The 13086-nt window shown below is 39.0% G+C and overlaps 1 protein-coding gene across 2 annotated transcripts in view; it reads right to left on the reverse strand.

Annotated features, from left to right (window-relative positions):
- Positions 1-13086, reverse strand: part of HECTD2 (HECT domain E3 ubiquitin protein ligase 2) — a 58652-nt gene that overhangs the window by 12802 nt on the left and 32764 nt on the right. For both annotated transcript variants that reach the window (XM_083443668.1, XM_083443667.1), the window contains exons 3-8: positions 11140-11278; positions 9491-9593; positions 5813-5902; positions 4985-5049; positions 2814-2859; positions 186-295 (exon numbers count right to left, since the gene is read on the reverse strand). In XM_083443668.1, coding sequence (XP_083299794.1) covers positions 186-295; positions 2814-2859; positions 4985-5049; positions 5813-5902; positions 9491-9593; positions 11140-11204 — 479 coding nt within the window. In that variant the 5' untranslated portion in view covers positions 11205-11278. The remainder of the gene's footprint in view (positions 1-185; positions 296-2813; positions 2860-4984; positions 5050-5812; positions 5903-9490; positions 9594-11139; positions 11279-13086) is intronic.

A 13086-nucleotide genomic window follows, 5' to 3' on the forward strand; every position in this document is an offset into this window, starting at 1 on the left:
TAGGTATCAGATGGAACTCTGGAGTAGATTAGGCATAGAAAAATATAGTATAATTTGTACATTTTATAGGTTTTTTAAAAAATAAAATAAAGAGCTGACCTAATCAGAACTAACATATTACAATAAAATCCCATTAGCAATGGAAGCACACACTTTCTAATTGTAAACAATAGAGAATGATTTACTTTTTAAACCAGTGAATTAGGAAGTGATGATCGCCTTCTGTTAAGGCAGCAATCTGTCTTAGCAAGTGAGCATAAATAACAAATGTTGACGTGGTACTAAAGAGAGGATTCTGTAAAAGATTAAAAACATTTTGTTAGTATTTTGGTTGTAATTTATTTTTATACTATTACAAAAATCACCATAGTAAGAACTGATTGCGTCTATTTCTTTATTTATTCATAAAAGTATTTTTATACCACCATAGAATAAAATATATCAAAGCATCGTTATGCAGCTAGCATGCTGGTTTGACTGAATGCGTCCAGAGTGTGGCTAATGTTTCATTGTGTGCGTGGGTGCTTGTTGCTGCCTTGAAAGAGGCAGTGGTGGGGCCTCTCCTAAAGAAACCAGTCCTGAAACCCTTGGCCAGGAAGGACTATTGACCAATCATAAAAACCTCTTTCATGGGGAAAGTGGCAGAAAGAATTATGATGGGGCAGCTGCGACCATTCTTGGATAATATGGATTTTTTTAGACCTGTTCCAGTCTTGGTTCTGAGCTGGTCATGGCACTGTGCTGGCCTTGATCACTCTGATGGATGACAATTACAGAGAGGGATAAGGGGAGTGCAATATGGGAACTGGGGGCATTGTATTACAGTGTTTTTGGGCCTACAAATTAGACTCAGTCCATACAGTAGCACTGGGAGACTGCTTTTCAGCTCCCTGGAAGTTATGCTATGATGTGCCACAGGGCACTATTCTATCCCTAATGCTGTTTAATCAGCACAAATTTAATTGACATGAAGCTGTTGGGAGCGGTCATTAGAAGATTGAGGTCAAGATGCCATCAGCACCCTCATGACACTCAGCTCTTCGCTTTCCCTTTCCCTCCACCCTCCTCCTCACTCTTCTCAACTCTACCTTGCACACATCTCACCCATTTTCATACCTTTTCCTCTTTCCTATTGTGCAGCCTGCTTTGCACACATACCCCATTATCACATTTACCCCCCTTTTTCCTATCTCCTTCTCTCCACCTGTACACATACCAACCCCATTTTTATGCCACGTCCTCTTTCCTTTTCTGCAGCTTCTTTGCACACACATCATGTTCATATATGGTACTTTATCTTAATAGACACTTAAGAGCAAGTTCGTCCATTAGCTTATTCAGTTAGAAAATGTTAAGTTCACTTGATGGATGTTGTACATATATGGGTGTACAACATGAAGTTCCAGATTCAGTGTAGTCATTCAGAATAAATACTGTACTAACAAGCAAAGTATCTCTTATGAATGATGGCACTAAATCTGGAACGTCATGTTGAAGACAACACATGGTAGCAGGAGTGAAATATATGACTGTGGGAAGGTACTATGGAATATTTGAGGGTTCCACATCCTTTATCTCTCTCACATGAGGCAGCTGAGGAATGGAAGGAGTCGTTTAAAACATGCCATTTCCCCCTCTTTCAGTGTTTCACCCTCCTTGCTGAACTCATTCAACAGCAGAAGTTTGAGTAAAGCTGGGGTGGAAGAAAATCGAGATGAAAATTGTGGTTTTAAACAATGGCTGAAGCTTGAGTAAAGCAGGAATGGGGAGAAAAAACAAACCAGCTTTAACAAACAGCAGAGATGGGCACAACACAGAAACTAACATCAGAAAGATAACAGATCAAGACTTTCCCAACTTCCTTCTCACTGTACTCAAACACTGCTTTCAACAGCCATTTCCCCCCATGTTACCCCTGCTCACGCTTCTCAAACATCTGCTATGGTTAAAACTGTCACATTTCTTCTCTAAGTTTGTCTCCATCCATGTTTTACTCAACTTCTGCTGTTGTTTAAAACTTTTATTTTTCTCTTTGTTCCCACCACCCCTGCTTTACAGGAAGTTCTGCTACTGTTTTTCCTTGTCAGTATCCCTCCCTTCCCACTCCCATGCCATGGTGACTGGTGTTATGCAACCTGCTTTCCATCTTACTCCCCTACCCCATGCAAATCCAGGCTTGTGATAAAGCACTTCAAATCCTCCAATTATTGTTGTTATATATTTATTTATACCCTGCCTTTTCCTCTGATGGGACTCAAGGCAACTTACAGAGAAAACAATAACTGTTAAAAACATAGAAAAATCAACCATTAAAATACAATTAAACATTGATAGAGTTAAAACAATATACACATATAAAATCTGCTTAAAATGAGGGCTGCACTCTGACTTCCTGCAAATCCAGGATTGTGATGAGGCACTACAAATCCTCTAATGACTATGTAATAACTGCCTAACATTTTTATGTAGATAGGAATAAATGGTTACTTGTAAATAAATTTCACTTACTAGGACACCAATGTGCTAATTCAAGCAATAAAATTATATGCCTATCCACTTACAAATACCATTACAAGCAGATGTGCCAATATGCCTTTTCAAACAGCAAAATTAACTTGATTTGTGTTTCCTTGGGTCTCTTGTTCCTCACTGTTGCTGTGCTATGCTTTGTGCGTGAGCACTGCAAACATACAAAGAGCCACACAGGAACAATTAGGGGTAAGTCAAAATAGCATAGAACAAAATGAACATCAACAGAAGGGCTTCAATGGTGCACATATTCCCTGGTAATAAATAAAGGGTTCTTTTCCTACCTGTATTAGTACAAAATATGCTCTAAGATCATCTTTTGTACGTGGCCTGAAAGCAAATAAACGGTCCTAGAATGAAACATACCATTTCAGCATGTGTGCATGCCATAAATTTATTTAACATGCAATTCAAACTCCTTTTTCACCTGTCAGGATGTATACATGCAAGCACATACACAAAAACAATGTAGTCTTTCCACATTTAAGTGTATAGAGTAGCCTACAACTTCTGGAATATGACTTCTAAACTGTTAAAAGTTTTACTATATCAGCAAAATTAAGGAAAACAATGTTCCAATTAGTTACATATGAAGAACTCTTTAGAAGACGCAGCATTGCTTGCATTTAATTATATGCTAACATAAAGCATAACAGGTTGCTGTTTGAGAAACACAAGTCCCGAAGATAGTTGTGTGGTTCTCTCCATTATGACCTATATTTGGAACAAACCTATCTACAAGTGTGCAGATTCATAACTTAAAAGTTCTTTGCAGAAAATGCAAACTTGATGGAGATTTCTTGCTTAAGGGAAATGTTTTGTACCCATTTCTGTGAGCTTTCAGTTACTATTCATGCTTGCTTGAAAATAGTACCCTTTATAATCAGTTTGGAAACTGTAGCTCAAAAGGCCATGAGAGAACAGGAATAAATCTAATGCCCAATGAATTCTTTGAATCTTTCTTCACAGCAAAAAATGTAGGCCAGATATGTGAAAGATTGTTTTCAAGGACAGTGTCTAAAGAACCAAATCAAACAGAGTGGCAGGGCTTACTGACAAACATTAACATCATAAGTAGAAGCAGAGGGTAGTAATAAACAGCAGTTCTCAAAAAGAAATAGAGGGTGCAAGTCAACATAAGGTTAAGTGGGTTATGTGCAAGCAGAACAAGTCTGCTTGTGCAATGGGATTTCCCCCATGTCTGCTCATCCTAAACATCTTCTGGGGTTTCCCCAACACTTCAGAGCAGATGTAGGGGGTGCAAGGAGGGGATGTGGGGAGGAAGGAGAGGGAGGAATGTCCCTTTGCCTAAGTGGATCTCATTTTGCTTGTGCAACAACTTAATTGAATTTCACCCAGAATCGTCAAGGTGGGGTATGTATTGAGAGTGGTACCATTTAACATTTGTTAACTTTCTTGAGTGTGTGCAGTCTGAAGATCACACCAAATTAAAGAAGAGCCCAAAAAGGATCTCTCCATACAGTGTGAATGGGTGGCAAAATGGCAAATGAGAATCTATGTTGTGGGAAACAAGGGGGCAAACCCGAGAAGATGTGCCTTAAGGGGCTGAAGGATTTGATAATGATGCCAAGTATAACACACTTTCTAATGGCTGTGAGTTGACACTGGTATCTGTTTCTGCTTTGTTGAGTCCTGGGCGCATTTGAGGCATCTGTCTGAGGCCAAGTACACCAACAGCCCCTGGACTAGTATAGAGCTAATTTCATTCCCATTGAGTCATTAGGCATGTAAAACATGTGACTGGTTCCTTTAGGAAGCTGGATGCTGTACAAGATGGACCTTTGGTCTGATCTAGCAGAGCTCTTCCTCTGTTTTTAATATTTAAATTGTGATAATACACCGTTCTGTAATGGAAGGATATCCTCAATCTCAATGAAGTCCACACAGAACAGAACAAAATGTGCTGATACAGTTTAATTTCTCATTGGAATCTTCATTTTAGGGGCTTGTTTTGTTGTTCTTTATGTCCAAGTTTTTATTTTTAAGCTTCACCTAGTTTATTTAGGCATTTAAAAAATAATAATTGTATGTATGATTGTTTGGATGGAGAATCCAAAGAATGTTGAGGTCAGTAACAGTATCCTGGAATCTAGCATAGCACTATAAAATGATGATATGAAAAACTATTGACTTGTTTTAAATGGGTCACTTCATTCTTCTATTATACACATATGGATGGTACAAAGAAATATGACAGTATATTCTTATGGCAGCATGCTATGCCTTTTCAGTCCTACAATTTACAAACCCTTTTCTGCCCTCATATAAATTGTGTGCATCTGGCAAAAGAGTTATTGTTGTCAAAACCTAAATGAAGATGTTCAACCTAGGACTTTGATGTTTGGGCTACAAGTTACTAATTTTCCAAAATTCCATCTCAGCAGACACTCTAAATGACTTGCACAATTTAAACGTATATAGAAGTTATAATTACCCCTTCCATTCCTGTAATAAACCATTAATTATTCCCTTGAGGACACACTTCTGGATATCTTGAGGCTAGAACAAATGAAGAAAGAGAGAGAGAAACCCACAACCAGCATTTTATCACAGAAGCAAATTCTACAGATATCATTATAGTCCTGTGGTTGGATGATGATAAGACAATGCTCTTGTCAAAATAGTTTCCATTCTTACAATAAAACACAAGTCATTATTTTAAAATTCAGGGGGAGGGAATCCTCAGTATTTTCAAGCCATTTATCAATTTATTGCTTAAATCTCCTGTTGGTAGTCTCTCTTCTAAGTTGATAATTCCTATTTTTTCTCATATGAACCCCATCAAACTATCTCTTTTGTTTCCATGTCTTTATATCTCTTTCCAACAGGGATTATCAGGGACATGTTTGTCTACTGTACCATTGGGTAATATAGATCTGAATGTAGTTTCTGGTCTCCCATGTATTTGCTATCACATGACTGGCAACAACAGGCAGCTTTTACCCCTTCTGCTATCTGGTGGTGAATGGTTGGTATATTATTGGCGAATGCAGATAGCATCCTATGTCCATCAACTATGTTTGATTTAAGGTAAAAGCACAGAGGCTGGGACACAAGGAGAAGAAAGAGGTGTATATTGCTGCTCCATTGTTTATGCTACACATTTAGACTAACATAAGCATTTTTTATTCAGTGTATGGAAAACACGGATTATATTTGAACTAAAAGTTTGTCGTATATTATAAAAACTACAATTTGTACATGAACACAACTGTATATTCAATGTACAAAATGTGGAAAAATACACTATCATTTTACTTACTGAACTTAGTAAGGCATCATAAACAGCATTCACAAACTTAGCATCAACTCCACAGTCTTCAATGGAATTAAAAGGGGCATCAATATTTTTCTGCAAATTGTGAAAATATATTAAAGAGCTGTTTCATGAGATTTGTTATGCCAGAGGTATTTTCAAACTTGCATTACAAATGCACATTCTGTAATAGCATCATTTATAAAACAATATAAAACAACTAACATTTAAAATTGATATTTTCATTAATTCTTTGCATTCTGATACAAACAGCACACCTTACTACACTGACACAACCTTTCTCCTGGAAACCACATCAAATTGCTGGTGCTATGCCAGCTAATAGGCATGTTACAAGCTACATGGCCAATGCCATGTTGGCTGTATGAGAGAGATCCTAACCTTTAATTCACACTGCTGGCAGGGGTTAGTTTAAAGCAGGGACAATCTGCTGCTGCAAGGTTCTAAGAAAGGGTGAATGGGTGATTGTGCTTCTGGATCCAAAGGTGGCCCACTTTCTGCCTGAAAGATGACAGCAAAAAAGAATTACCTGCCCTTCCTCCACTACCACTACCACTGACATTGACGAAGAAGGTAACTCCATCAAGCCCAGTCCTTTGATTATTCTTACTGCCATCAAATTGGCTGAGGGAAGAATTGTGGGGCAGCAGCTGCCTGCCCTCCAGGCCTGGACATTGTCATCCAGCTGTGCTCCTGGATCTGTTTGGTGCTTCAGGGGTGGATCTGCTCTTCATCAAGAGCAAGACGGTCAGAGCTGCCACTAACACTGGCTATGACTGAGTCTGCTTTCCCCTCCACCTTCCCATTCCTTTTTATTCATGTGTCATATTTTAAAAAAACTGTGAGACTGAAGGAATAGACCATCTTAGAACTGGTTTTTGTAAGCCACTCTGAGAGCTTTTTGGCTAAAGGGCAAGGTATAAATGCTGTAGATAAATAATAATAACTCTCTGCCCTGGCCAGCAGAACTGGGAATGTGGCAAGGATCCACTATGCCCTGCTCCTCTGGTCTTATTTTCTCCCTAACATGATGTCAAAAGTTAGATAAAGTTCTACAGCTTGTTCAGCAGTATAACAAACTATCCATATGCAATCCTTTTATTTGATTTTCTTTAAATGTATGGTATTTATAGCTTCCATTAGTACTGAAGTAAGAGTAAGAGCTGTTCGACAGTGGAATTTGCTGCCAAGGAGTGTGGTGGAGTCTCCTTCTTTGGAGGTCTTTAAGCAGAGGCTTGACAACCATATGTCAGGAGTGCTCTGATGGTGTTTCCTGCTTGGCAGGGGGTTGGACTCGATGGCCCTTGTGGTCTCTTCCAACTCTACGATTCTATGATTCTATGAAATGCTTTAATTAATTAAAATAGCTTTAATGGGCATAAGACAGATGTTGAAACAGACTGCCTTGATTCCTCTGTCTCACGTTTAATAGATGACCCTTATCCCAAAATAAGCCAATGGGAGCCAAGAACTGAGGTTCATAAAGATTAAGGCATTATATCCATAGTTTGTCCTTTCTTTTTTAAATGCACTGGAATGCCACCAGTACTGCCCTTGTGTGGAAACAGCTGCTGATAACAGAATCTGCTAACATAACTTCTGGCCAGACTTAAACTGGGTGGTTGCTTGCAAGCATGTTTCATTTTAAAAATGCAATGGAAGTTTGCCTGTAAAAGGGTAAGTGTGATTAGATTAAATCCCACACCAGCTGAACATTAGCATTGTCAGACATGACAGCATCAATGATTCCCTTGACAACTTCCTTTGGCACCTGTGAAGACTCTGAGCCTTCATCTGCTCACTGCCCCCTTCTTCATGGAGGTGATGGGGTGGTTACTTTTCTCCCTTGAAAAGTATTGCTACAGAATTGGGGGGGGGGTGTCATTCTATTCATAGGCCACTTCCAGGCCTGTAATTTTGCATCTGGGAGGTTTAGAATCTAGCAGAACCAGTCAGACCAGCTTCTTTATTAAGCTAATGGCTTTAGCCCACTCAGCTAAATACCATCATCAGCATTTTAAAGTGTGACCCCTGTTGCCATAGAGACAAATGGGTGATTTTTTTTCCAACCTCACCAGGCTGGATGCCATGTCATCATAGGACAAAGAACAAAAGGCCAAGTGGAGCTGCACATGTGTGAGTTTTTCAGCTGCCTTGGATGCTGGAGACACAGAGGCTTGACTTTTTCTGTAGGCAGAATACCAAAGCTATGGCTTTGGAGGGACTTCCCTAGAAACCTAATAGGGAAGCAAGATCTGTTGGAGAATGCTGAGAGCCCTTCCATCCTATGCTCAGGTTGTATACATGTGTAAATAAACCATATACCCTAAAGACACCACAGTCTCCATTGACCTTCATTCCAAGGTAACTAAACCTTGGGTAAGGACAGGAACCGCTGGAGTCTCTTGCCACTTGGAGTCTGGGGTGCATGAAACACTATATAAAGTAGGGAGAGTGATGCTCTCTCCTACTCCCACCTTCAGTTCTATGTGCCTTTCAAAACCAGCACATGAGCAGTTGAACAGAAAGTAGAGTGACTGAAAGCATACGAAGAAAAGAGACGCAATCTGGGACACTGGGGAAAATTGGAGAGCTATGGGGGTGAGAGTGAAAGAAGGCAGGGGTACATACTCATATCACATCCAATACAACTGATAACTTTTAATTGCCTGATTTTTCATGGGTTTCCCCAAGCCCACATCCGTCAAATCACAGATGTCACCATTGATTGAAGCATAACCATTACAAATCTGGTGCTTTCCAGTGTTGCTGTGTCACAAAAACAGGGACCCAATACATGGATTATCATAATTTTTCTATGAGATCCCCTGAAAATCACCATCAAATCATTGATCACATGTGTCTACAGTTGGATTCTGTGATTTGTTGGCTGCTTTGGTTTTTTTCTGAGGTCGTTTAATGAAATACTTTAAAAATCCGTCAGAATCTGTGCCTGCAACACCTTCACTAAAGTTTTCTGTAGTGCTTGACAGAGGCAGATTATTTTTTTTACTGTATCAATATAAGCTTTAATTTTATAGTGGATTTTTTGGGAGACCCTGTGTAAAATCATGCAAATTCAAGAGGAACTGTTTTAATTCTACTGAATTAAACTTTTGCCCAGATCACATTCAAAGGCAAAAAGGTGTGAACTTTGTTTTTTATCTGGAGTGGGGTGACCCAGGGAGGGGTGGGGGAAGAGAAGCAACCAGAGCAGGCTGTGTTTCCACAACACACATTCCAGATTCTAATTGTGCCTGTAGGCCCCAAAAGATTGGTAACAGCACTATCTTGTGGTGTGGGTACAGTTTTCCAACCTTGTGTGTAGCGTACATGCTATTTTCATATATATTACTCTTCCGGGATTGCTGTGTTTGTAGGGTTTCAGTAATCTCGTCATAGATGAAAAATGCAGTATAACACTACTAATCGCTGTGAAAATGGTCTAACAATCAGTTTCATGTACCAATATAAAAATCCAGTTTTACTATTTTCTTATACAAAATTAGATTTTAAACATGCCATTTTCCTTAATTTATCTAGCTTCTACTTTTGGTTGCTTTGTTTTAATTATATATATTAGATAAAACATATATTTGCATTATTGCTAGTTAATGTTTAAGCGAATTAAGATGTGTTTGTGGTGATAATGGTGGTTTTTACCTTAAATGCAGTATTGATTTCTGGAAAAGAATCAAACGTTTTTGAATAAAAATCATACACTGTTTTCCAGTCTCCTGATAATTTAGCTTTTTCTATGTCTTCCCTAAACAGAAAGCACAAAATGCAACCAATTATACAGCTAGCAGAATATTTTACACAAACAGCTTTCAATACATTTTAGACACCCAGAAATATAAATACAGGTTGTATCCCATAGTTGTATTTAATTTCTTTTTCATAAATTTTAAAAATCCAAATTACATTCAAATAGGTGTAATTACATTCATGTAAAAATAGCACCCATAAATGCAGTTAAAAGCTGAGAACCTTACATACTTTGGACCATTAGGGCTAGGCATGAAATAATGAGGAACTAAGGAGCTGAGATCCAAAGAAATGCACAGCTTCTTCCACATATTCCAAGGCAGCTCTGTTTTGCTAGAACAAAAGCTCCCCATGTCCCATAGCAAGCTGCTTTTATTAGTAAAGGAAATTTCACAAGCAGCTTGTGATTCAACACACGGTCAGTTCTTTAAAAAGAAAAATGCTAAAAGTTAAGCTACTGGAAGACCTAAGCTAGTTCTTTAGGTACAAATTGATATGCTCAAAGCAGTGATCCATCTTCTCCAGTGCTCACTCCAGAGTGCTTGGGAGCAAATTGCCATTTCTTCCTCTTTTACCCACCAGCCTGGCACAAGACGTTTCAGGAACACAGCAATGTAGCTGGCCTTTCATTCCAACCTGAACATAATCCATGTGTAGCAGCAAGATGGCAACTGTGTGCCATGCCATGTCACCTTAGCAAGACAGCAGCAGAGGTTGCATGCCACAGCAGACAGCCACTGAGCAGGTGAGCCAGCCAGCTACCTCATGAACCATCTGCACTAGGAAACAAGATCACAGAAGCAGAGAATGCATGCCAGGCCTCCTGTCCCTAAGTTGCATGCTATCCAAGCAAGGTCATAATGGGTCAGTAGCAGAGGCAGAGTGCCAGACGTGCCATCCATTGTGATGGGACAAGCCACATGATCACAAAAGGGAGCACAGTCGAGGAAGTAGCATCAACAGCAGGGACCAAACATAGCTAATCCATGAGTCAATGAAGCATTCAATCACAATGTGCCCAAGGTATCTGCCTAATGTTGTAACATTTGAGAAATGCATGTAATGTCTTTGCTCCCCACCCCCACCTCCATCTGCCACCAGGCTGTGAGAGACAGCAGCAGCCACCCTGGCAGTCATGTCTGAGATGGGATTATTTCCTACTTCACCTGCTGTGGCCCAAAGATTCTCTAGCAAAGTGGCTGCTGGAATCCCTGGGAACTGGGAGGAAGGCATGTAACATATTTGCTCCCTCCTAGCATCTCCTACATCTATCTCCAGTTAAAAATACATTCATTTAAAGGAAATTTTTGAGCTGAATTATTTATTCCTTGGTATGCATTCACAGGTTATATAGTTGCAGAAAATTAGAGTATGAAAAAATATGTATTTTCCAATAGAAGATGACCCATTTGGGAGTTTAGTATAAATATTAGAAGCTTTGTTTGGTTGCTGGATACAACATCTAAATTTTTAATTAGAATAATTAAAAAGAACATATCAATAAATCTATTAGCAGTACATATACACAAAATAATGCTACTTACCGGAAGTCTATTAGAGTTTTTGTTTGGATGGGAAGAGGATGTTCTGGTGGGACTGAAACTTTCATTTCTGCTGTAAGTATATCTACAGAGGTGCGCTGTTTTTGCCTAACATCGTGGCCAAGGGATGGAAGCTCTTTTGCTGATTCAGAAGCAAAAGTTTTAAAAAATCATAAACTGCAACTATTAAAATAATTAATTCGAAAGTAAACTAAAATATAGAGACTATGTCTACCTGAACCTACCTGCATATTTGAAAGGAACTACCATTGAAATTCCACATAAACATAACTAGGATTAGGTTGCAGTGATACCTCATGCCCATACATTTGTGCAAGTCATAAAATATACATATATATATAATTTTGTTTGGATCTAGAGGAGCCCAACAGGAAGGGACTGTCCGAATGGGATGGGATGGGGTGGGAAGGGATGAGCTGAAGAGGAAAGGAAGTTACCAAAAACTATCAGATGCACTTTCCATGAGCCAGGAACTGTATAGACTGTGGTTCTTGATTCTGGTTTTTCTCCCTAAACCATAGGTAAGACTAATTACAGTTTGTCCTAGTTTTGAAAGAATGACAAGCCACAGAAACAAAAGCTCCCAATATCCTTCCTGTGGCCATACAGGAGGAGAGAGGAGTGAATGAGTCTGAGGCTTGTTCTCATAATGTTAAACCATAGGCTAGTGTTATGTCTAAACCCAGTCATAGAATTAACACTTATGAAGTTCCAGCACCTGAGGCACACAGTAACATTCAAATTCCTTTCAAACTGGAGCTATATTTCATATTTTAAGACCAAGAATGTAAAAGAAACCTTCTACTACACCAATTAAATTGGGAGTTTATGAAAAGTTTGAATAAATCACTAATCTCAGTGGGATAATATAATTTTTAAAAGGAAAGAAAGGTTTTGTTCATGTGACTTAAAATAATATGTTTCATGATCCTTATGCTTCTGAACATCAGTGTCACTGATTTTAAATACAGCAACACCCTTTCTAGCATTATCTTTGAACAAACTAGAAATAAGCACCAAACAATAACATACTAAATTAATTAGTAAAAATTTTAAGAAGCTTTAAATAGCTGTACCAGTCGTGCAGTTTACAACAGCACCTTAAAGAATACTATATACACTGAAAACTATTGATTATAAAAATAATTAAAATACTTCCTGAACTCTGTTCTAAAAATACTTGGAACTGTTTAAGCAATGGTAAGATTTGTAAAGCGTTGTACTGCTGAATAATGGTTTTGAGAATGTTGCTTGGTTACATTATGCAAAAATCACTTAACCAATGTATGAGAGGCAAGAATGTTAATGAAAAATCTGATGAACAAAGCATTTCTGATAAGAGAAGAGAGACTAAATTATTAGAGCATTAACTGGAAATGAATGGGTATGAAACAGTGCCATTTCTTCAATGACTGATACAAATGTCACGACGTGACATGGTACAATTCTAGTTCAGAATTCTAAGGGTCAGTTTCCAGTTTTGCTCTACACCCAAACCCTTCCAACCATATTCTAGCATATATTCAAATGGGCAAAGCTGTCATAAAACCTGTGTTATCATAGGTACAGTTGCAATTCCTGTGGCAGTTTTTTCAGCTGTCCTATCCAGCAACAGCAAATACTTATGTATAGTGTTTAACATTAACCAGCAGTACAGATCCTGTTGGATTAAAAGGAGAAAAAAAAGACTTGCCCCCAATGTCAGTCATATTCACCCATACTGTTCTGATTGTAAATTTAACAGTTCCCTCTGCCAGGGGCGGAGGAAGGAGGTGGGTGTGGACCACCCTGGGTGTCACCACTGAGGAGGGTGACAAAATGCCGGGCAGCACTCACCGTGGGGCCTGCAGCATGCCCGAGCCACGTGTCTCTCCTGGGAGTGACACGGTGGCTTGGGCGCGCGTCGGCTCTGCACTGCCCAAACGGTCC

This window comes from Podarcis tiliguerta, assembly GCF_965153285.1.
Source record: "Podarcis tiliguerta genome assembly, chromosome: 5".
NCBI lineage: Eukaryota > Metazoa > Chordata > Lepidosauria > Squamata > Lacertidae > Podarcis > Podarcis tiliguerta.